This window comes from Rhipicephalus microplus, chromosome 3, assembly GCF_043290135.1.
Source record: "Rhipicephalus microplus isolate Deutch F79 chromosome 3, USDA_Rmic, whole genome shotgun sequence".
Taxonomy (NCBI): domain Eukaryota; kingdom Metazoa; phylum Arthropoda; class Arachnida; order Ixodida; family Ixodidae; genus Rhipicephalus; species Rhipicephalus microplus.
The window spans coordinates 64,195,400-64,221,025 of record NC_134702.1 but is presented as its reverse complement, the minus strand read 5'-3'; the positions used below and the strand labels follow the sequence as shown (position 1 = coordinate 64,221,025).

The 25,626-nt window shown below is 46.4% G+C and overlaps 1 protein-coding gene across 2 annotated transcripts; it reads left to right on the top strand.

Moving 5' to 3' along the window:
* Positions 1-660: 660 nt before the first annotated feature.
* Positions 661-16,997, top strand: LOC119160037 (uncharacterized). Of its 2 annotated transcripts, none has more exons than XM_037412788.2 (4): positions 661-973; positions 11,918-11,991; positions 12,390-12,522; positions 16,556-16,997. In XM_037412788.2, exons 1-4 carry the CDS (start codon positions 883-885, stop codon positions 16,735-16,737), a joined length of 480 nt encoding a protein of 159 aa, XP_037268685.2. In that variant the 5' UTR covers positions 661-882; the 3' UTR covers positions 16,738-16,997. The 2 variants fall into 2 exon arrangements, with proteins under 2 accessions (XP_037268685.2, XP_075745769.1); XM_075889654.1 differs by lacking the exon at positions 661-973 and adding an exon at positions 2,641-2,680.
* Positions 16,998-25,626: the final 8,629 nt, after the last annotated feature.

Below are 25,626 nucleotides of genomic sequence, written 5' to 3'. Positions count from 1 at the left end.
AGAATAATATAACTATGTATAACAAGAATATTAAGGCGTCGCTCATGCATGGTTTTTAAGCTACAGTGACGCAGATGGTCACCTTACCACGTCCGTTCACTTAATTTCGCGCCTAAGATGTTAGATACTATCCCGATAATATCTTAAGATAGCGTAGTATGATGTTGTTTAAAAGGTATAAATTTAGTATAGAAGCAACCTCAAGGTGCCATGGACGGGGTTGCTTCGAATCCCTCAAAGGTTTGTCAGGCTGTCCATTCGTGTATAGTTGCGTTAGCAAGGTATATCAAAGAGCGGTTTTGTTTCTAAGCGTGCGTTGTTACGAGTTCTACAGCATCAATAAAGTGCTTAGCTATGAGACAAGAATTATCGGGTTCACACATATCAATATTCGTTCTATTGGGGCTTTGTCGATCGAGTCACAGTCCCAGATTGCGCGTTGTCGCTTCCCCTGGAGCGTCGACTCACAGCTGTCGATGAGAGAGTGTGTTTGTGTGTAACACTGCGAAGACACGTGCATCGAAAAACAGCAGTCGCGTTTATGCCCCTCCTCATCTCTGCAAGGTATGCACTTATCGTTGTTTCATTTACTCGCGGTCGTGTACACCAGACGGCGCTGAAAGCGCCGGAGAGGTTGGCAGGGGGGGGGGGGGGGGGGGGCACAGGCTCTACAACGCAGTGCATATTTACCGTTCTAATTTTCCACCCGTATTATATTTGGAATGCGTTTGTAGCTCTTCATTGCTGCTTTTGTTTTTCACGGTATCGTTGTACTCGCGTCGTGTGGAGATAGATCCGGAGGTTCAGAGCTCCTGCCACCTTTGTAAGGTGACGACCTCCCAGAAAAAAAGCACAGCCCGTACAACACAACACGTGACATTCATGGGTAGAGCCTGTCGTATTGTCAACGAGCCTCCTCCAACAGGCTGCAACGAAGCAGCCTTGTTAGCAACGGCACTACTGCTTACACTACGTGAGTATGCGAACCAAGTTTTTTTTTTTTTTTAAGACTATGGTCTTTCTTGTGAACCTTCGACGGAAAAATTTTGGTCTGTCTGCCTGTACATTTGTCTGTTTGTCTGCCCTTAACGATACCTCAAACGGCCGACCGACCCCATCAGCAGCGCCCACCAATAGTGCTCAAGATTCCACGTGCATACTTGTGCGATTGTCAATTGAAGAGCAATCATTGCGCATATCTGAGGTACCATAACAACACGTTGACGTTTTGTATGGGTTGCTTTATTTTTTCGCCGATGTACAGGGTCGACCTCATATAAGGTGCACGCCTAATTAGTATTGAAGCCGCTGAAACAAAAATGATTATTATACTTGACTAAGGAAATGTACCTTATATGACACTAAGTCATGGTGTCGCTTAACACAATTATAAATTTCAGAATTGTGCGTTAAACATCAGCTTCTGTGAGGGTTTATGTACTGATGAGGTGTTCCTCTTTAATGCGCGCGACTCTGTGACTTCAACTCAGCGCTACTTCTCATGTACCTGAACGCGCAATGGAATCGTATTAATAATTACAGTATATGGTTCAGTAAGAACCGGAGTGTACTGTATGTATTGAAGTATAGTGACCATGCAACGTGGTATTAAACGTGATTGGGTGTGCGCAAGGTGATATGTGTTTAGTTTTAAAAGAAATCTGAGCACTTTCTTATTGTTTTAAATTTTAGCATGATAGAAATAATACGAAGAAATGCAGTTCGATTAGGCCATGTAACTTTTAGTACTGTCCTTTCAAACTTTCCTTCGGTGCTTATCTAAGTGCATGTTCGGCAAAAGCAGTAAAAATGTGTTTTACTCGTATTTTTTGCTCAAACGATTGTCAACTATGTCCTCATCATAGAGACCATTGAAGCAATGCAGACAACAGTTTTCACTTGGCTTTTGTGGGCCCAAAGCCACAGCTGTGTTACGATAAACGTCGTGATTCAAGATTTACGATGAATGTTCATAACCTGCAGTAACATGGTGTTCTCAGATCCGCCAACTTACACGGACGCCATTGTCTCTGGTTGTCATACTTATGAATGCGGCCGTCGTGGCTGACATTCGCACTCGCGATTTCGGCCTCTAAAGATGAATGCCACAAAGATTTAAGTCCTTGATGATGAGTAGTTTTTAGTGGCGCAAGGGCCAATTGATGGCCAAAGAGCGCCATTTCAATTGACTACAGATATGAACAATGATATGGAGCGTGGCTGCAAAGGGGCCTTAAAATTCCTCGCTTTAACGCGGGTTAAAACATGAAAGTAATAAAATCATGACAGTGGCGTGACATATGTGTGATGATAGCTGATGGCAAAATGTCATGATAATAAAACCATGATGAAGATGTAGTCAGCGCAGCCACGACCACTCTATAGAGGTTGTGCTACGGATGACCTCGAAATATCGGGTGAAAGCTTTGCACATCTTTTAAAAACGTAAAAAGTGTTCGCAGTTTAAAAAGCGGATCCCTACCGATGAGCATCCCAGGGTGTAGAGGGAGCTGCTGTCGGTAGGGCAGTAAAGAGTGCTTTTTTTAGAGCATCTAGCTCATTGCACTGGACGAGAATGTGGAGAACCGTAAGGGGCTCTCCACATCTTTCACAATATGGTGGATCACCGGTAGACAGAAGAAATGAATGTGTAGAATGTGTGTGTCCTCTTCTAAGCCATGTTAGTATTACTTCTGTGTGTCGTGATTTTGATAGTGGCGGCCAATAACCTAGTTGCGGCTTAATAGCATGGAGTTTATTATCTGTGTGTTTATCCCACATGCTCTGCCAATACCGCCTGAGCTTTCGTTTTATAAAAGGTTTTAGGTCAAGTGCAGGGACTGATGTAGATGCATTGGCAGTAGTGAGATTGGCGCAAGCAGCCAGATTGTCGGCCAAAACGTGCCCTTGTATTTCACGGTGCCCTGGAACCCAGCAGACAACGACATGCTGTTTTGATGTGTAGAGTGTGCACAGAAGTGAGTAGAGTGACACCAGCACGGGGTTCTTGTGTTTTTTAGGAGTTTTCAGGGCTTTGATTACGCTTAGGGAGTCTGTGTATATTACCGCCTTTTGTAATTTTATCTGTTTAATGTGTTTTACGACCGCCAGTATTGCGTAAGCTTCTCCTGTGAAGATGCTTGCATTAGGATGAAGAACGCCGTACTTGGTAAAGGATTGGCCTACCGCTGCATATGAAACAGAAGTGTTTGACTTTGACGCATCAGTAAAGAACTCAGGGCATGTGTATTTATGTTGTAGTTCTAAAAAGTATGTATGTATGTGTGCAAGTGGTGCGTGCTTTGTGACATCAACAAAAGAAACATCACAGTCTATAAGCTGCCACTGCCACGGTGGCAGATATGTTGCAGGAGCCATCAAACTGGGTTCAAGAAGAGGCACACCTGTTTTTTCGGCCAGGCTCCTTACACGCAGCGCATAGGGCTGCCTAAACGAAGGACGGTTCTCGAACAAGCCAGAACAAGACAAATCATTAATTGTGAAATGGGAGGGATGTTTCTTGTCTGCCTTCACCTTCAAAAAGTACAGAAAGGACAAGGAACATCTTTGTAGGTGGAGCGACCATTCATTCGAATCCACGTACAGGCTCTCCACAGGGTTGGTGCGGAAAGCACCCGTAGAGAGGCGAATGCCTAGATGGTGGACAGGGTCGAGAATTTTCAAGGCTGATGGTGTTGCCGACAGATAGATTATAGCACCGTAATCTAGGCGTGTGCGTACGAGGCTTTTATATAAGTTAATTAAACATTTTCTGTCACTACCCCATGTAGTGTGTGACAACATTTTCAAAATGTTCATTGTTTTTAAGCACCTGTCCCTTAAATACTTGATGTGTGGGGTGAAGGTTAGTTTAGTGTCTAATATGAGACCAAGAAACTTGTGCTCGGTCTTCACTGACAGAGGTTGACCATGCAGGTCAATGTCGGGGTCAGGATGGAGGCCCCTCTTTCGGCTGAACAAGACACAAGTGCTATTTTGCGCGTTGAGTATAAAACCATTCTCGTTTGCCCATTGAGATACCTTGTTCAACCCTAGTTGAACTTGACGTTGGCACATTGAGATGTTGCACGATTTGTAACCAATCTGCACATCATCGACATATATGCAGTAAAAATATTTCGTGGGAGAGACAGGTGCAAGGAATTCATTTTAACTATGAAAAGTGTGCAGCTCAATACACCTCCTTGTGGCACTCCTGTTTCTTGGACAAATACTCGAGATAAGACAGTGCCAACTTGGACACGGAATGTACGGTTGGACAGGTAGCTTTCGATAACTGTCAGCATTCTACCCCGCACACCTAAATGTGAGAGGTCTCGCAATATGCCGAAGCGCCATGCAGTGTCATAAGCCTTTTCCATATCGAGGAACACAGAAAGAAAAAATTACTTATGAACAAAAGCGTCGCGAATTGGTGCTTCGATACGGACAAGGTGGTCAGTGGTGGACCGAGCATCTCGAAACCCACACTGGTATGGGTCAAGTAGGCCACTAATTTCAAGAAAGTGCATCAGGCGCCTGTTAATCATTTTTTCAAAGACTTTGCAAATACAGCTGGTTAATGCTATTGGTCTGTAGCTGGAAACTGAGGCTGGGTCCTTGCCTTGTTTTAGGATTGGGATAATGATAGCTTCCTTCCAGGCGGAGGGTAGCTCGCCAGAAGACCATATCGCATTATACAGAGAGAGGAGAGCTTTCTGGGTTTCAGTGGGCAGGTGTTTTACATTTCATATGCCACACGGTCCGGGCCTGGGGCAGATTTATTGTAGCCGGCAGGTGAGGCCTGCAGTTCAGCCAAACAGAAAGGTTCGTTGTATGCCTCATGTGTTTTGGGCTTGCGCTCTAATCTCTGTTTTTCTATTGCGGTTTTGTATCGTCGGAACACTTCACTATAGTGTGTTGAGCTGGAGACCTGTTCAAAGTGCGCTCCGAGAGTGTTTGCCTGGTCTTCCAAACTCTCCCCTTGTGTGTTCACTAGAGCAAGCGAATGTGATCCTCGTCCTGCCACCTTAGCAACCATGCTCCAGACTCTCGACTCATCTGTGTATGAGTTAATGCCCGATACAAATTTGTGCCAGCTTTCTCTTCTCACCTGTCGGTGCGTCCTCCTTGCTTGAGACTTGACGTTCTTAAATTTTACAAGATTCTCGGCTGTGGGCGAGTCTCTCCATGCCTTATTTTGTTTTTTTCGAGCCTCACGGCACTCATTATTCCACCATGGTACTCGTCGTTTGCTTGACGGTACACATGTTTGGGGAATACATTTTGTTGCTGCATCAACCAGGAAAGCTGTAAAGTAGCATACAGCATCCTCTATGCTCAATGCCGCCATGTCAGTCCAAGATAATAAAGTCATTTTTTGGAACTTTTCCCAATCAGCTTTGTCAGTGAGCCATTTGGGAACTTGTGCAGGACATGTATTTGTTATCGATGTGCTGATAACGATAGGAAAATGATCACTACCATATGGATCATTAATGACTTCCCATTTAAGTAGAGGCAGTAGTGATGGGGATATTATGCTGAGGTCTATTGCTGAGTACGTATTGTTAGCGATGTTGTAATATGTTGGCTCTTTCCGATTCAGCAGGCACGCACCGGAAGAAAAAAGGAGCTGTTCAATCAGGCGACCTCGAGCATCGCAGCGAGAGTCACCCCATAGATTGCTATGTGCATTGAAATCTCCAAGGAGGATATAAGGTTCTGGAAGTTCCTCTATGAGGGACTCGAATTCATGCTTTTCAAGACGGTGTTGTGGAGGTATGTAGAGAGAGCAGATGGTGACGAGCTTATTCAAAAGAACTGCTCGAACGGCCGCCTCAAGGGATGTTTGTAGTGGTAGGTGTGTGCATGCAATCCCTTGATTGACTATAATGGCAACACCACCGGATGGCACAATGGCATCATTCCGGTCTTTCCGAAAGATAACGTAATGACGTAAAAAGTTGGTGTGTTTAGGTTTCAGGTGTGTCTCTTGTACGCGCAGCACCTTAGGTGTATGTTTGTGTAAAAGTTCATGGATATCGTCGAGGTTTCTCAACAGTCCTTTGACGTTCCACTGTAGAAGTTGTGTCATTTTAATGTAGTGTGGTGCTGTGTGTACAGAGGTGTTGCGTTAGTTTACAGGGCCTTTTGAGGGCCCCGTGATTCGAGGTTTTTCTTTTTTGGCGCACTCCAAGGAGTTGCGCCTATCCTTCGGCGTCTGAAGCGCCGGAGGAGTGGGACTTGTATCCATCACCTCTTGTGAGGTGGTGGATCGTGCCTGCTGGGCATGCACAATCACTGAACTTTTGGACCTAACTGCGCCTGCAGTGGTCCCAGGTTCGGCAGACACCGGGGTTTGCCGGCCCTGTTTGTCAGGTGGCGGAGCAGTACAGGCTGCTCCAGCCGGGGGCGCTGGCGGCACGACCGCGGCCACACACTGTGTGACATTCGCGGGTGCCGAGGCATGTGGCGCGGCGCCCCGGCGCGTCACATCTGCAAAGGAGGGATCAGATGGGTTGTGTATTGCAAAACGTTGGCGTGCTTCTTGGAATGTGAGATTGAATTTAACCTTGAGTCCTACTATTTGTTTCTCTTTTTTTCATGCGGGGCATGATCGTGAGTAGGCAGCGTGATCTCCTTCACAGTTTGAACAATGAGTTGTTTCTGAGGTGCAATTGTCCGATATGTGTTGAATGGATGCGCACTTTGCGCAAGTGGCACGCCCTCTGCAACTCTGCGATCCATGACCGAAACGTTGGCACTTGAAACATCGACGAGGGTTGGGAATGTATGGCCTTACACGAAGCTTACAATAGCCGGTTTTGATTGATTCTGGTAGGTCACTTGTTCCGAAGGTAATTATTACGTGTTTAGTAGGGGTCAGTTTGTTTTTGCACCTTATTGTTATTCGTTGGACTTTGACCACGTTCTGGTCCTGCCAACCTTCGAGCAGCTCACTTTCAGAAAGCTCAGTAAGATCATCATCAGAAATTACGCCACGGACAGTGTTCATGGACCTGTGTGGGCCCACCGAAACAGGGGTTTCCCCAAAGGCTACAAGCTTAGACAGCTTTTCATACTGAGCTTTGTCACGAACCTCCAAAAGAAGATCGCCACTTCCCATCTTTGTCACTTTATAACCTGGGCCTATTGCTTCTGTGAGAGTTTTGGAAACGAGGAAAGGTGAAATGGCTCGGACTGTCTTGTTTTCGTTTTGACTGTGGATTACATGGTACTTTGGGAATGTCGGCTTTGGTGTGTTAAGCAGGAAAGTATCATCGGTGCGCCACCTTTTTAGGGAGCGATCAGGAAGGAGGGGAAAAGCTTTTGCCATAAAAATACTATAAAGTTCGGCGGCGATGGTGGCCACCCACCACCGAGCCCAACAAGGGGCCGCTACAAGGTTGACTCGTGAACACTTGGAGACGCCAGCCATGCATCGCCGCTATAACCGAATATAACTACCCAAGGTTGGGTAACTACACAGGGTTAACCCTCGCCGCCAGGAAATTCGGAAGTAAACGGAAAAGATAAGATGACAGGACAGATAAAAAGAGAGAGATCAAGACGAAGATGTAGGAAGAGAGTGATAGGAAAAGGCGACTGCCGATTTCCCCTGGGTGGGTCAGCCCAGGGGTGCCGTCTACGTGAAGCCGGGGCCAAAGAGGTGTGTTGCCTCTGCCGGGGGGCCTTAAAGGTCCAATCACCCAGCGTCAGCTCAACCCCCAGGATCCCCTTTTCCCCGGACACGGCAAAGCCACGCACGGCTAGGCGTGGGAGGGAGTAGAAACTCCCCCGTTAGCTCGGGTCCGTGGTGTCGCTACACACCAAACGCCTGCTTTCACAGGCACCCCTGCGGGGAGATTTAAGTCCTTGATCGTTAACGTGATAGCGTGGAAAAGCTTCTTTCGCAGAGATTCCGTTGTCGGCGTTGGTGTCGGCATCATTAGTGTGAGCAAAAATTGGCTTTGTACGTGAGCGAAAATTTGGGTTAGGTGCCAATAAGGAGAGTACAGACAAGACAGCAGTTCAGGTGAGAATCTAACCCGGGACTTCTGTGCAGAAAGCCAGTCTTCGACTACAGATCAACGCACATACTAGAAATTGCTTACAAAAAAAAAACACTATATGAATGTTGCGCAGCGCAGTGCGAGGAGTCACATTAACATATGTAATATTGCGTGGCTGGAGCGTATAATCGCACATTAGGCGTCAGAACATGCAATTTCAATTACACAACGAGCGTTTTCTTTAAAAGATCACCGATCACAAAGCGCACAGGCACAATTTTATCACCATCGATAATAGCATCAACAACGTGTGCAGCTTCCTAGGGGTGCGTGTTTCTATACGAACGCACATACATGCAAAAGAAAGAATCATGTCGTTTCTAATTTCTACAATTCCACATATTCCATCTTGCGATAGGCATTATAGGTTATAGTATAAAAAGGCCGATTGCGGGTGCATAAACGTTCCTGTTCTTGTGGCGCGGTTTAGCTGTACTGGTGATTGAAAGGGGATGCGAGAATGTGCTTTGAGGTAGATCGCTTTCTACTCTTGACGTTGAATCTCAAACGTCCTCCAACTTCACTCTTCGGGCATCGGATTCAGTGTCATGGACAATTCGCGATTACCAGATCTTAGTCTCTCAGCCATTATCTCAATTGTGGTAAACGTGAAAAAATCTCGGAGAAGCTGAGTGCTGCCCATAACAATGTTTAGCAACAGCGTACAACTCGGTATCCCTGAGTTGTGGGGCTGAGACGATGCCAATTCAACAGTAACGAATATGCACCAGACTACCGGCCATTTGTGTTTGTGTGCGTGTATGTGCGTGATACAGACAACGATCGTGCCGAATGCGTTCGTGTGGCCATTATGTAATAAAGTGCTCTCACTCGTCTGCCATCAACTCCTTAGATAATAAGCACCTTGCATTTATGAAACTGAAGTCTGTGCATTCAGCTACCTGCATTATGCGGAATTTCAATAAAAAGTGAGCGCCGATATTTCAGTAAATGCGAGAACAAGATACCCAGGCATGCCATTGAAAAATGGGGCACTGGTGGAGTCACAATTCTAAACTATTCAACATACCTATATTCGAAGTATTCTTTCTGTCTCTAGACGGCCCTAAATGCTGGAAACGTGGTACTGTGAAATAAAGGGTCTGATAAGTGACCAATTTTAGAACGAAAATTTTTACACGTAAATGCCTGCCGAATTCAATAAAAGTACATCAATCCTGTTTCTAAAGTAGCGTTTACCGACCTAATATTTCCAATCGCAATATCCCTAACTTCAGATCCAGATCTCTTTGAAACGTTTTCCGGTTTCTTAAACACAGATAGCACGTCGCAATGATCGCTGCGTCTGCAGGCACCATCGCTTGATTTTGTCCTGTCCAGTCACGTGCTGGGAAAAGTCAATCATTTCACTTGATTTGATATGTCAGGTTTAACGTCCCAAAACCACCATATGATTATGAGAGACGCCGTAGTGGAGGGCTCCGGAAATATTGACCACCTTGGGTTCTTTAACGTGCACCCAAATCTGAGCACGTGGGCCTACAACATTTCCGCCTCCATCGGAAATGCAGCCGCCGCAGCCAGGATTCGATCCCGTGACCTGTGGGTCAGCAGCCGAGTACCTTAGCCACTAGACCACTACGGCGGGGCAATCATTTCTCTTGTCTGCGATAAATGAAGAGGGTCAGCTTGCCATTAGTTTTCTTTTCTTTTTAACAGGGGAAACGTTGTAGGAATAAACCTGGCGGCAGATGAATATCTGCGTTAGTCGCACTCCAGCTTGCAGACAGATCCACAGATGGCTTAATTGCTTTTACTTGCGGAGTACCCAAGTGCAGGCAGTTAAAAGAAAGAATGATAGAGAAGAGGAACGCATGGTAATCACAGCTGTGCTGTGCCTGCAAATTTCAGACAGGGAGAAACTGAGACAAGTAGTGTGAAGCGCCTTACGGTCTCGACTTGTCAGTATGTAATGTTACCACGGCGTGTCATGTAGCTGTTGTTTATCATAAAACAAGCGTAAGTCCTATTACGCGCCACTGGTTCACTGAAGTGAAGAAGGCAACAGTTAGAGGCCAACAAATACGAGCAGAAGTTAGTGAAGGAAAAACACATTTTCCTACATGCCATAGGAAACTGAGCAAGGGGAAGTAGGTAAAAAGAAGAAGAGCTTTGGGGTAAGCTTAATTTCGAGCCAGTTTTTCGACGGCGTCAGTGGAGCGCGGGATCACTTTCCCCTTATGGATCTTCGTTTTCAGACTAGCCGCCATTAGTGCCTCGTCATGAAAATATGTCTCCAAAGACTATGCTTCGAGTCCCAAACTAGGTTTCACGTTAGTGGAGTGTGAACACCCATTTCAACATGTTTTTTTTTTTTCTTCAGCTGCACGAGTGATTAACGCAGCTTTCTTTCTCTTCCGAGAAGTTTATCTGTCGGGATAACTAATCCCTCTCGGGTTCATCAACTGCGAGCAATGTTAATGAAAATAACTGAATCAGGCATGTTTAGGAGCTAATTATTTTCTTGCGAGCGATTGGGATCGTTGGGCACTTGTTAGAGAACATTTCAACCAAGCGGTTTTTTTTTCTACGAAGCCTCCGAGATCCACTTAGGCAGTGCGAAGAAACACAAGTAAAAAAAAATGTAAAACACTGTCCCCGTATCTGCATGTTTCACTCCAAATGTCGTCGAAAGACGATAGTCTTGCGTCTGAAGAGAGTGAACAAAACGTTAATTTGATGTTTTACGCGATATAATCAGTGAATTGTATTCTGGAGGTGCTGCGTTAGAGACTCTCGATCTCTGCAGCAAAGGCGAACGAGCGCATCGAGGCATGTTAGACCCGTGCGCTACCTGGCAGTTATCTTCGTAAATGAAAGAAGGCGTGAGTGCCTGTCTTTGAGGCGATAAGGTGTAAAACGCAAAGCGACGGACAGGTGCCACCACAGCGTCGTCTTAGCAAAGCGGTGGAAACACTTGCCTTTTTGAGCGTCGTGTTGCATTGTCAGCGCAGCGTGATAAACGCTACGGTCCTTAGAATTACTTACACGTGTATGGCTTCTCTAGTATAAAGACACACATACAAAATATTGACGTGTTGTTATGGCCCCGGATATGCATAATAAATCATCTTTAATTGACAATAGCACAAGTATGAACGCTCAAACTTGAACAATATTGGAGGGCGCTGCGAATTGAGTTGGCCGTTTGGGGTATAGTTACGACGTACAAATAGACAAATGTACAGAAAGACAGACCAAATTTTCTTTTGCGTCGAAGTACCCCAGGAAAGACTGTCGTCTTTAATACACAAGGGCAGGTGAACGCCGAAATGCCCGCGACGCCTAAGGCCTGATCCCACATATGTGTTGCAGCGAGTCAGCGAATGGCTTTGTGACGTGGCGCCGAACCGTCTCCCTATAGAGAAAGATGGCACGCAGCCCTCTCTCTCTCTCTTCATGGGGAGAGGGCGTGGCACCACGTCGGAAACCCATGTGAAGTGGTAAAATGCGCACGTATGGCCAGGCCTTCTATTAGTGATTAGTGTCACCTCCATGTTGTTGTCGTTGTACGATAAATAACTTGCTTCTTTTCTTTTTTTTTCAAGCAAGCGTTCCCATTTGTATAATGACCTGAGGTCCCATCATATCAAATGTGTTGTTATGCTTTATTTTCATAGATCAACCACTCATTCAATTCATCCTTATGTGCTTCCATGACCTAATGTTATCATATTCATGTTTGTTTACTTACTTGGCCTGCTTCTATACCTCAATAAGGTATTGTGAGATAGTAGTAGAAGAAAATTATAAGCCTTTCAAATATCATCAAAAAAAGCGAAATGCCCAGAGCTAATAACATATGAGTGAGTATCGTACAGTTACAGACTATACTCTGCTTGAAGAGGACTCGGAAGAATCTGACGAAGAAAGCTGGGAAAACAACAAGCAAAATGTGCGTATCTCATTATTCCCATGCAAACGCTTTTTAAGATATTTCGCATGAAAATTTAGTCAGTTGGTCGGTCGGTTAGTTACGCATTTGGGAACTCTAGCTATATAGTTATATTTTCCAGCTATAAGGAAAAATCGTTGTAGGTAAATGACATTTCAACGTATAAACGTAAACTTTTTCTTCCACTAATTGCGTCATATAGCTCATGCGAATGCGTTAACGATAACTGATATGAATGTGGTGTATGTTTTTGTGAAAGGCGCTATTGACAGGTGCCTCTAGTAAGCGCACTTTATCGTTTGATTCGTTATGCGATCATTAAATCGGTATAGGCAAAAACGTATTGATTAAACAAATGAATCATTAATTGACCCTCCCAAAATATCGATTGCACGCAGGGTTATGATGGTCGGAAGATTGGGCAGCCTGGTCGCCCACCAGCACCAGAGGCGCGTGCACCGATTGCGACAATTGAGGAAATTGACTGCTTCGATGGCGACATCCAACAGTCAGCAAGCGAAGAGTCATCAGGCAAATGCAACCACCTATCCACATATTCGATCAAACAGTTTTAAAACTATCGTTTCTAGAGAACTCCGAAATTGCAATTTCCAGCTGTCTTTTAATTGGCATTGGTACACTGGTGTCGGCAAGAAGTTTTCGGGGGAGGGGGGGGGGGCGCTCGTAATAATTTTAAATTCGAAGCATTTCTTAGCGAAAATCGGCGACTTTGAGCGTATTTATCTATCTAGCCGTCTACGACTTTTAGCTCTCCTGGCCGTTTCGATAATGGTGTCGATGCCAAACGTGGTATGGCATAAGATGACTGCATGGAGAACATATATCACTAGTCATAACATGAGAATTATCACATGTATGTCATGAATGTCATGATTTACATTTCGTGGTCCTGCAGCTCTTGCGGTGGTTTCGTTCACATGGCATATTGCAAAACTAGTATGGTATGACACGATTGCATGCCGAACACAAGCGACAGACCCTAAAATGAAAATCATGATATGCATGTCATGCAACAACATGATTACATGCCACGCTCATTAGGAGCTGGTGGCCGTTTCGCTAGCTCGACTTATACCAACATTGGTATTACGAGACGTGAATGGATGACGAAGGTATTATACTGGTGCAAACATGATAAACATGAGATGCGTGTTATGTAACAACATGACTACATGCCACGCTCATGATGCGCTCACGGCCGTTTCGCTAGCTTCACATGTACCAAACTCGGTATTACACTACGCGAACAGACGAAATAGGTAAATGACACATACAAACATGATAATCACGACATGCGTGCCATGTAGCAACATGACTACATGCCACCCCCATGATGCGCTCGCGGCCGTTTCGCTGGTTTTCCATATGCCAAATTTGGTATTACGTGACGTCAATGGATGACTAAGGTATGTGACTGGTGCAAACATGATAATCGCGAGATGCGTGTCATGTAAGAACTTGACTACATGTTACAGTCAAGGGATTTTGACGTGATGCGGTGCGAGTGCTCGCCGGCGTTCATTTCCTCGCGTCACATCGGCGTTGCCACGCCAGGCGCCGATCCTGCCATATACTCGCAGGCGCGCACTGCGCTGCGTTGCTTTGACGCATGCGCGCTTCAGCGCGTCCAGCGTCTCTCCGTCACGAAAAGAGGGAGACGCAGTGTTGTCTGGATAACACATCGGTATATAGTGATGTCACTCTATGGGATCGGCGCGAAATGCAGCCTGTCTCGTGAAAAGAAACTCCAACAGATGCCCGTGCCGGCAAAGCGCGTTTTGCTACACGAAGTCGGCATTAACCATGTGACTGCAGCTGGCTAACGACAAGACACTGCTGGCCAAGTTCTTCCCGCACAATTGTGCCGGCTGCCGGGCGATTATCCGCTCCCGGGAAGGATACACAATGATAATATTCGTCACAAAAGTGTGAGAAATGCATGCGTCCTACGCTCACGATGCTCTCGCTAATTCGACTGAAGTGCACGCCTAACGTTGGTTCGGGATCCTTTCACGGCTCGTCCGAATTTCTCGCTTGCACGGAACGAACGAAGCGGAACGAGCACTCAGAAAAACGCAACGAGACCACGATCAGAATAGCAGGCGGCGACAGCGAGCAGCGTGCGGATCAGCTGGGCGCTCCGTGAAGCGGCCAAACTGCCGCTCTCCCACTAAAAACTGACGAGAACCAAACAAGAACATGTCGGCAAGTCTCGTTTACCGCGTGATCTCACGGCAAATGGGCCGACTTTGATGGCTTCAAAAAAGGTTGGCCTGCCAAGGCTGGGTGCATGAGATCATGCCCCCTTCTTTGTTTTTCTTTCCTCCATGTACACGAATGCATGTGAAACGCTGGCACATTAGCCACGCATCTCGTTGCAATTCACAGATGGAAATGGAAAAGATACATTTCCTTATTGTGTCTCATTACTTATCTGAAGTTTTATTCATATACTATAGCAACAAATTATATAAGATACACATGTCGCCTTAAATAATTTTCACCATGTCACGTGCTACTGCTGTCAACGTCAGAGCACAGTCGTCTACGTAGAGGACAACGTCACAGGACTGCCAGGTACGTAGAGCAGTTCATACGCGTACGTCATGCCTTCATTCTCTGGGCGTGCGTCCTCGAGAGGAAGGGAGAGCAGCTTTCATCTTGAATTATGACCCATTTCCGCAGCGCGTAGCGTTACAAATTTTGAAAGATGTGATCGTGAACGCCCTATGTACGCATCGCGCTTGTCAGCTCAAATTGTCAAAGCTGATGAGTGGCCCTTTAAAGGGAACCTGCCGCACTTTTTCAGTACAGGTTTTAACATTGCCGAAAGGTAATCGAGGCCCAGGAAAACACGCGAGTCAAACGTTATAGCGCAGCACGCAGCCTCGAATACATAATTTATTCTCAAGTGAAGGTGTGAATCGTCCCCTCTTCTTTCTCATCATGATGTGATATACCCATGTAACCACGCAATATACCGAACTTCAAGGCCTTTTGCCGATTTTAGCACCGTGAGCTGCGTAGCTAACGCGGCCGCCATGGGAGGTCGCCACATGCCCAACCCCACGTTCTTGATAACACTGAGAGTTGGCCACGCGTATGAAGAAAAAAAAAAGGCGTCCAAGCACTTGACGTAACTTTATTCCCCAGTGCCAATCCTCCTCACTTAGCTACCAGAGTACATTTTGGGATCAGAGAAGAGAGAAATCAATTAGAGCGTGTGACAGATATCCATAACTTTACACGTACTTGACGGATTGAAAAAAATTTCGCATGTCATTAACTCGTTTCATAAAACCATTGCAGGGCCCCTTCAGGGCCCCTTCAGGACCCTGCGTTCCTGAAGGACCCTGCGTTCCTGAAGGGGCCCGTCTACGCACTTTTAATATTTTACAGCGACAGCTGTTATGAGATCACAACTCGAACCATGCGCAATTGTGCGTTGCCGCTGCCTCCGCCAGTGTCCGTAACCACATCGCGCGAAATTAGAAATAAAACTTAGCACCAATAGCACAGTGGGGCTCGAGCCCAGCTCCGATGGGTGCCAGCCCAACATTCTACCACTGAGCTACGCCGGTGCTTGGGACTTGTTGTCAAACTTGCTTTAGACAGTCTTGATGTCGGAAAAGCAATCGCGTTAGTACCTCTTATAAAGCGTTTTGAAACAGCGAAAGACCAACCAGTCGTCGCACTATGCGGATAGCATAACGAGTGGGTCGTCCAATGCCCCAACCCACTACAAAAGCTTTTCTTGCTCCCCTATTACTGTGGCGCATACCCTCTCTAGCGATAATTTTTCATCGTCGTCAGCCACTGCACAAACAATTGGCACAAAATTCCTTGCAAGTGTTTAGCGGACACCACGTTTCTCAAAATAATTACGAAAAATAGCATAGAGAATGCTGGCCTACTGCCCCAAAAAATTTATTAATGTCCTAATGGGTATCAAGCAAGTGTGCTTGCAGTATAGTTACCCAATGAGTGGTCTGAAAAGGCCCTGAAAGGCCGCTCTGCCGTGATAACTTCCGATTACGTCCACCGACGTGCCTGAATAGCATAGGTGGGCAAGAAGAGCGTTACAATAAGGCCCGCTGATTTTCTGCACAGTGATTCGATCAATTGGCAAAATATTTTCCAATAAATGTTTTTTTTTGAGCTACATAAAAACTGTAAGAAATTGCCTCGACAATTACGCAGGTTCCTTTTATCTCAAAAGCTAATAAAATACTTTTATTACCCTTGAAAAAACATGAAAACATCGTTTCAGTTTCGACGTTACGAGCTCGTAAATTAGGTTACCGGAAGTCTTTTTTTTTTTTTTTGACACAACGCTTGCAATCTTAAAACCATCTACAGCTTCCGTTCTGACTGTGCTGCGCCTTCCGCGCAGCCCTGGCGTTTTTTATGACTGTCTTTTAAAGTTTTTGACAGCAATTAGGTCGCGAGCAGTTGTTACCTGATTCATCAAGGTCAAGCTGCATCTGTGTGTTTTGGTTGTTTACCGCGGCGTGCATGTTTTCCACTTTGCCTCGCGCGACAGGTGACACATCAAGTGCCACATCACGGCTGCACTTGCTGTCGCTTCAGCGGCGACAACAACGGGGACAACCGCACTGTTCCTCCGAACAACGCACTACCTCGTTTGGATCCGAGCCAGCAGCGAGACGCGGCAAGAAGAAACGCCGCAGCAGCTCAACGACACAGAGGCTAGAGCTTCTCTAGTGATGCGGCAATGCGAGAGCTGCTCCCATGTCTCCATGACCTATAGAGCGTACAGTGTTTGAAATAATCAGTAGCTGTGGGCGACTACAGCTTCGAGATTGTAGAGTACCAATACAGAAGTCTACTGGTATGGTACTGGAGGCCTACTGCAAAAATAACTTCTCTTTCCTTTTTCTTGCCACTCCTTGCCTTTCAAGATTAGAAAAATAAAGTTTTGTGTCTCGCTCTGGTGGTGACGAGACCTACGAAGCGACCACGAATGAGAACGAATGAATTTCTTTTCGGGTCACTAGTTCGATTGCTATTGTTTGTGATTGCTTTTAAGCTCATCCAGAACATTATAGAGAGTGGTACAGCGAGGGGCAGGAACGTTGATAGCATGCTGGAGTATAATGTTTTTCTGACATAGACTACTCTATCTGAAGGGTGATACGCAATATGTGCAGTGATCGGAAACACAAAACAAATAGCAAAAGTGCACCTAACTGGGCTGGTCGGTACATAGCTAATACGGGAATAAACAGAGCTGTACACGAAACGGTGAAAACGCCATTGCTATCGTCAGCGTCATCTTCTGTCGTTCTTTGACTGTCCTTAGTCCAGCGCTGTTTGTCCCCGTCAAAAAGAAATGGCACATATAGTAACAAACATGCCTACTAGGCTGTGGGTTGGGCTACTTGGTATCACTGATTTGTAATTTTGTTTCCGCGCCAAATGTAAGGGGACAGGGACAAGGACATTATACTTCACGTTTCGCCTGTCTGTGTTTTTAAGGTGTCCGCTTAGCTCTATAGTGCGGAAACGAAGTTATCGATCAAAGGCGTATATGCACGGTGGGCTTCAATCGCGTTGAGCAACACTCCCTCCTGTATTTTTCCTTCCTCCATGGTCGTGTTCCCTCGGTTTGCGCATCAAGCAGTCTGTCCAGGAAAAGAAATTATTAACGGGATAGCGCTAAAGACCTCGTGTCGCAGAAAACCCTCCGTCGGTGACGGCCCCGTTGGTTGTGAGCTAAAAATCGTCTGTGCGTCTGTGACGGAAAAATCAAGTTACCGACATAGCCGCGGGAGGCCGCTACTTGTCCCCGCGTTCGCGCGCGATCACACTTAAAAACTGGCGCATTCGAAGAAAAAAAAGTGCTCAAGGTCACGAGGCACGGTAGTTTCTTTGCCCTGCTGCCCCTCCCTGCTTAACTTCCAGCGCTTGCGTCGGGACGAGAGAAGAGATAATGCAATTGCGGCATGCGACAAACCTTTGTAACTCCACTCGCACTGGACGGAGGCAATAAGCTCTTCCAGTGAATTTATTTCATGGTTTCTTGAAAAAGTGTTTCAGGGCCCCTTTAACGCATTTCGTTCGACAGGTGTCACGAAGAAAATGAGCCAGCCCACTCGGCAATAATAGCGCGTGCTGGTCCAATCTACTGGGAGTGTTTGTGTGCGCACGTGTGTATGTAACTAAACATATGAATAAGCATGCACTTAGCGGTTGAAAGGTGCACTAGGGACCAGATATCGCTACCGCGTTTAACTCTTAAAGGCGAAGCTTACGGGTCCCTGAATTTTTGGTCCGGCGCGTTCACAGTGTTGTAAAACCATCCCGCGGAAACAGGCAGTAGACCACGAAATAATGCTGGTCAACAAAACGACGCCATTCGCGTGCTCGGGTGTGGGACTTGTTCGGGCACTTCATGCGCACGTGGCCTCTTGGCAACACCACCTAGAGGGAGTTCTTGCTCTTTGTCGGATGCCAGAGAGGGTAGGGAAGAGACTTAGTTTCCGAATGCTACGTGGGGGCAGCAAGGATTTAGAGCTCGCCTTCTCTCATCCTTGTTTCGCGCTGCTTAAAGAGAGCAAAAAAAAAAACGGTTTTCTCAGCTCGTAATACACCGAATGAAAAATTTTTTGTGGTATAATGCTCCTTATCGGACACACAACTTCCATGGTCTAACTAAAATTTGATATGGGGCCTCGTGAGTGGCCCTTTAAGGTCCTCCTCTGATGATGAACTTTGCACGTACAGCTCATTGGAATAGAGAAGGGCGGACTCACACGGCAGTAGAAAATTATTATTTCGATTTAGTCACTGGTCAGTTGTTTTTTTTATTATTATTCTTCACATATAGAAAGATGCAACTCCCCGCCTTGGTAGTCTATGCTGGCTAAAGTACTTGGCTGCTGACCCACAGGTCACGGGATTGAATCCCGGCTGTAGCGGCTGCATTTTCGATGGAGGCAAAAATGCGGTAGGCTTGTGTGCTAAGGTTTGGTATTGAGAACAACCAAAGACGCCGCCCTTCTCATGCTAATATCATGTCTCACATCATAGTATAAACATATGTGATGGGATTCTTACGCACGTGGTCACGGTCATGCAGTCAGCGTCCGTTCTCACTCATTTCGACGACCATGCTGACACGGAGGTGCATACTGACGCTGTAACATAGATCTCGGTGTAGTGCTCGTTCAGCGTTAAGATGACATCAGAAGAGCCATAGCCTACATCAGCCGCTTCCTTTTCGGTATCGAGGCGAGTTATTCTACTGCGCATCGCAGTCGTGTGGGCAATCACCAAGTTTCGCCCGAACCTTTATGGTCGTCTTTTCAAGATAGTGACGGACCACCACGCCCTCTCTTAGTTGGCAAGCCTGCGCAACCCTCCCAGATGACTAGCAAGGTGGAACTTGCAGCTGCGGGAATTTGACGTCACCATCGTTCATAAGTTCGGCTGTATGCATGAAGACGCTGACACACTGTCACGCACACCCCTTCATCGCGTCAATCAGGAAGCAGAAAACGATGAAGGTTTTCAGGGCGCAGTTAGTTCGCCAGACTTGAGTGGCAGCGAGATCACTCAGACATTCGTCCAAACATCGATCCCTCGGAGGGCCAGGACGCAATCATCCTAAGTCAATTATCCCGCTCGTTGACATCGTTATGCCTGCGAAACAATGTGCTGTACAAGAACGCCCGTTAGAACTACCGTGATTTCCTGCTGGTGGTTCCTCGAGACATGCGATATGACATCCTCTTCGCTTGCCATGACGAACCCACATCAGGTCAGCTGGACTACTCATGGACACTTGCCAGAGTGAGTGAGAAGTACTATTGACCTGGACTTTCGGAAAGCGTCAAGGAGTACGTAAAGGCCAGTCAGGAATGCCAGTGCCGAAGGGAACCATCTGTTAAGCCAACTGGTTTTGTTCAGCCCATCGAAGCGCGAGGTTTTTTTTTCCTTCAATGCAAGAGCCACTCTTGGACCCGCTACAGTGGTATAGTGGCTAAGGTACTTGGCTGCTGACCTAGAGGTCGCAGGATCGAATACCGGCTGTGGCGGTTGCATTTCTGATGGAGGCGGAAATGTTGTAAGCCCATATGCTTAGATTTGGGTGCACGCTAAAGAACCTCAGGTGGACGAAATTCCTGGAGCCCTCCACTACGGTGTGTCTCATATTAATATGGTGGTTTTGGGACGTTGAGCCCCACATATCAATCAAGAGTCACTCTTGCCTCCGACCCACTACCTGCGGGTGGAAATATGTTGGTATCAAATTCATTGCTTCGCTTTTTTAGTCAAATAGTGATATTTTTTAAATGGCCAGGCTTTTGAACTGAGAAATCTACAATTACCTGTCAGATTTTCCTCGTTTGTACTGTTTTAAAATCAACAAAACCTGCAAGTCCCAATCTTGCACCGAAGTTATACCAAGGATTTCACTCGGCGTGCTAGCGAATGCTTCAAAAAAGCCACAATCGCTGTTATCATGGCTCTCTCCGCAACAGATGACATCTAGCCGTTAATATGCATTCTTTTATATTGTGGCCAAATCAACAACATTTCATGCACTGCAATGACTTTGGGGAACGTGCTCTCTCTCTCTCTCTCTCTCTCTATATATATATATATATATATATACTTTGTAGATTAGTGGTCATGTCTTAATTTCTGTCAGTCTGACTCTTCCTAAAAAGGTTACCATTAACCGATTTGGTAGGTGATTTCCTGTCATAAGACGTTCGAGTGCACCTGCAGTCTAAACGTTCGTCAGGTACAGCAAATAAGTCCAGAATTTTCGGACGTGCCAGACTCATATCCGCCCCATGGACTATGCTCTTCGTACATGCAAAATCGCCTGGGATAAACGGGCTCATTAGCTGTGCAGAGAATTCAGAAAAATTGAGAAGCTCTCTAACGCAATACTGAGTTGCAGAGCAATACAGAATATAACCGCGGTCCTATTGGCCGACCACAGTGATTACGAAGCTCCACTTGAATTGCCTTCAGAATATTCACTGGAATGAAAACCCATTGGTTGGAACTAGAGCTGCAGGAACGTAGTTGTTTCCACTGCGTTTGAAGGAATCAAGCGACCAATCTTTGGCCGGCATAAATTCTTGCCAAGGGGAGTGCCTTTGACCAAGTGATGACCAAGGCATCGGAATCGTATGACTTCCCTGGGCTCCAAAACACCGCCACAACCGGTTAAAGAAACCCCCCACCAAAAAAACCTAAAAATCCGAAAAGCAAACAAAACCCTTAGCTAATAGAGATAATGCCCTTCGATCCACCGGGAGCCACCGCGAGTTTGGATCTTCATGCGGAAGATCACTGGAATCGGTACGGCATTCGCGCCCAAATAATCGTCGCCATGATCGAACGTACTATATTTCTTTGCTTTCACTGGTGGGCTCCATTTATTATATTTTCAACACCGGGAGCTACACTTTCTCGATGCTTGCCCCTCCGCTCAGAGTGAGGACATCTGCGTCGTCTGCTACGGCGTCCGCCATTATCGCTCCCGCTGTACACCGGTATCGCTTTGGCTGGAAGTGGCTTACTAGCCTAACCCGAACAGTTGTTGCACTGAGGAACATAACATCCAAGCATACCTGGCTGAAGAAAGCGGCACGTGAGCCCTACAACTGGGCGACACGCTGCAGGCAATACGATGGCGGTAAAAACAGTACAAAAGGTAGCAGCACCGTGGGCACGCGCATCGAGGCACCCTGCCGGGGCCGCATACCACTGCCCCGCGGACCACACGTTGTGGAAGCTTGCCATAAATTATGTTTTGTGAGGTGAGGGAGTACCAAAAACAGTACGTGCACTTAGTGGCTCTACAATTTATTGGTGTTGTGGCTGATTGTCTACATGCGGAATAATTATAGCTGAAACTTCTCTAACAGGTCCTAAGCTTTGAAACACCTACTCATTACTTGACTCTCCTGGCGTAAAGGCCAGGCGGGCTACACAATCGTACATAGTTGCTCTGGGAGTAATCGATAAGCACCAGGGTCATGGTCGAAAAGATATATTCGGCTTGTCAATGGTATGTGCTGGCCGCATGTGATTGTTTATCCAGCACAGTGAAGTCGTGTAGCAGTTCCAGGTTGGCTCGGAAGGGTTAACAAATAGTGGCCAAGAGTGGCGCTATGGCTACGCGTGGCTGCGCAGTGCTTCTGTGATGGCTACAGAGGTGTGTCCGTGAAAGGCGCGATGTGGTGGGCAAGAAGACCATATAAGTAGTCGCCCTTCAAGTCAGGGCTCCAGTCGACCTGTTTGACCCGAGTTCCCAGAGATGGGGCTTGAGATGGTCATGCATGAGGTGGCGAGGCGGAGCAAGCAGGCTGGCACTTCTCGCAGGTGCTGGTAAGGGTGCTGGAGGGAGGTATTTTGTTGGCTGGCGCTTCTTCATTTTGAGGCTGATAACTGCGACCCATCTATGATGGGGGCCTGCACGTCACTTTTTGATGTGCAGGCGCATGGTGATTTTCCCATTTTAGAACGAAGCTTCTTAATGTCGAGGTTTGTCCGCTGGCGTTGACTTATTGTGCGTCCTAGCCACCGCTATGGACAATCACAATGACGCTCATGACGACAACGAACAAGCACATTCCAGACCACACACTTTCTTTCTGTCATTACGACACAACAAATGCAAGATAGTCACTATTTTCCTTGAAGATGATGGAGACGACCCCCTGATGAGGATGAAAAATTTGATAATAAAGATCACGGACTACGAGTGTATTGAGCTGTATAAGACGTCACAATAGGCTCTAATGCATTTCGTATCTCTGGAAACACCGAAAACCTACGAAGACAGCGTGCAGAAACTTCTTCTTCGCCAACTTCAGGCTATATACGACACCACAAAGCATAAATAATAAGAGCAAAACAAGGCTTTCAGCGTTTCGGAGGGGGCGAAAAACGAGGGGCGTAAGCTATAGGCACTGTGGTTTCTTACGCTTTGTCTACACAGATTCCTTGAAGTCTACTTATCTTTAATAACGTGGTGTGGTATGGAGTTCACGCACCAATAAGCATTGTGCTCGTACCTGGAGAAACAACAGAATGCAAGACATCATGTGTAAAGCGCCATCAGCGTAGCCTATCACCACCAATTGAGCTTGAGATCAACGATGCACGCGTAGAAACGCGAAAAACGAACAGGAATACGGAAGGAAGGAAGATAAACCTGTTGACACGGCTATTGAAGCGATGGAATGGCGCAAGCAAGAATCAATAGTAATTGAAATACTAATACAAGCACAGTCAGCTGAAATTGTTACGCACAGCGACCACTCGCTACTATATTGTGTTCAAGAAGTCCCGTGCAGCAGAGCCAAGGCTACATGACCCTCGAACGCTGGTTGTTGCGAAGCGAGATGTAGTGCCCCGTATACGTAGCCCTCTGTTTGTCTTCGTGACTTTTGCAAGCGGTCTCGTCGGAGAATTTTTACTTGAAGGCTTCTCTGCGTGTTGTAGCTGTGATTTTTATGACAATTTTGTCGCATTTTCTGTAGAAAACAATATATGTGGCTCCATGATACTGAAGAAAGTGTTCTTGCTTTCACGTGTTATAACATGCCAATGACGAAAGAAATAATGTTGTTGTGGCTCTGATATGTTATGTTTTTACTTATTGATTGATTTGATTGATAGGTTCAGTTTAACGTTGCAACGACGTAGTGGAGGGCTCCGGAAATTTCGACCACCTGGGGTTCTTTAACGTGCACCCAAATCTGAGCACACGGGCCTACAACAATTCAATGTTTTTACTTATAAAGTACGAAGAAATGGTACCACACACTCTAAACTTTTATGAGTAGTCCGCACAGCCCCAGCGTTCACAGCGCCCTGGATGATTCAGTCTTGGGTTGTGATTAGTCCGCCGTGGCAGATTTGGTCACTCCTGTGAAAATGGCGGCGCCTGGTTCACCTGTACGATATCATTCCCGAATCAGCTTTTACAAGAGAGAGAAGCAGTTGGCTCTAAATGTGTTCGGGACACTGCGTAAGGAGGACGGCAGAAATGCAAGCATGAGCTCTCTCATTAAGAGAACGGCTGCGTTCACCAACATCAGCGAGCGTGCGCTGTACAAGTGGCTAGCGGAGCACAATAAGCACGGCGAGGTACTTTCACCCAATACACTGTCTCGCAGTGGCGGGGACTGCGATAGACAGCAGCTGCTGGACAACTTCGACCTTGGTGTGTTGCGCAGAGTCATGCACGGTTTCTATAAACGGTAGGAAATTCTGACGGTGCGCTAGCCCGCCGCATACTTCAAAGAAGATGACTCGCTGCCATCCGTGTCCGCGACTACTATTGATAAGAAGCTGCGCAAGGTAGGCCTCCGCTATAAGAAGCGTTCCCGAAATTCGCTCCTGATCAATGCCACTCACATTACCTAGTGGCGGAGCAAGTACTTGCGCCCAATTAAGGAGGTTAGACGCCAGGAACAACCCATCTTCTATACTGATGAAACCTGGGTGAATGCAGGGCACACTGTCAGCCATGGGTGGGTCAACGAGACCATTAAGTCCGCTGAGACGCCAAGAAAGCCAACCAGACGACAGGCCCGCCTAACCCCGGTGGTAAGGGAGGTCGCCTCATTAGTACTCACTGTTGCAACGAGGACGGCTTAATCACAGAAGCCGGTGAAGTATTTCGAGCCAGAAAGGAAACATGCGACTATCGTGATGAAATGGACGGCGCCCTCTACGAGAAGTGGTTTAAAGAAAAACTACTGCCGCATTTGCCGCCACAAAGTGTCATTGTGTTTGATAATGCACCTTATCATTCAGTGAAACTTCAAAAGGTACCCCGTATGGGTACGTCAAAAAAAGGCATTCAGGCCTGGCTCTCTTTCAAGTGTGTGACCTGGAGCAGTGACATGGTGAAGGCAGAACTGATAAAGCTTGTTCCAACCGTAAGTACGGAGCGTAATAGGTATCGCATTGACTGCATTGCTGCTGATGCTGGTCACACTGTCATACGGTTGCCGCCATACCACTGTGAGCTTAACCCGATCGAGCTCATGTGTAGTGATGTTAAAGGTTATGTTGCAAAGGCCAATACACATTTAAAGATAAAAGACCTCAATGACCTTGTTTAGAAAGGCATAGAGCAAGTGACTGTACAAAAATGTAAAAATTACGTGAGCCACGTAAAAGAAGAGGAGGATGACATGATGAAGATTGGTTACACCATTGATGATGTCATTGATGACAACCAACGAGTTGTATTGACCTTGGATGCTGACAGGAGAAGCAGCGATGAAAGCGGCATGAATGCATATGATGATCAGCCTCTCTGTTGACTAATTTCTGAGGACAGTTCCACAAATATTGTGATATTGCGGTCACCTGTTATCAGACATGTCGTTTTCAACAGCTTTGGCAACTGTCACCGTGAAGCCTTGCACATAACCATCCAAAAGCCGTCACGGTGTTTTACCGCCATTGAATTCCAAAACAGCAACTCTTAAAAAATTACTCGCCGAAGTGTCAGGAAATGTGGTGCACCCTACTTCGAAGCCCATTCTTGTCACCGCTGCATTCTTCGTGTGCCACATTGCACTTCAAATACACCACTCATCTGTGCTC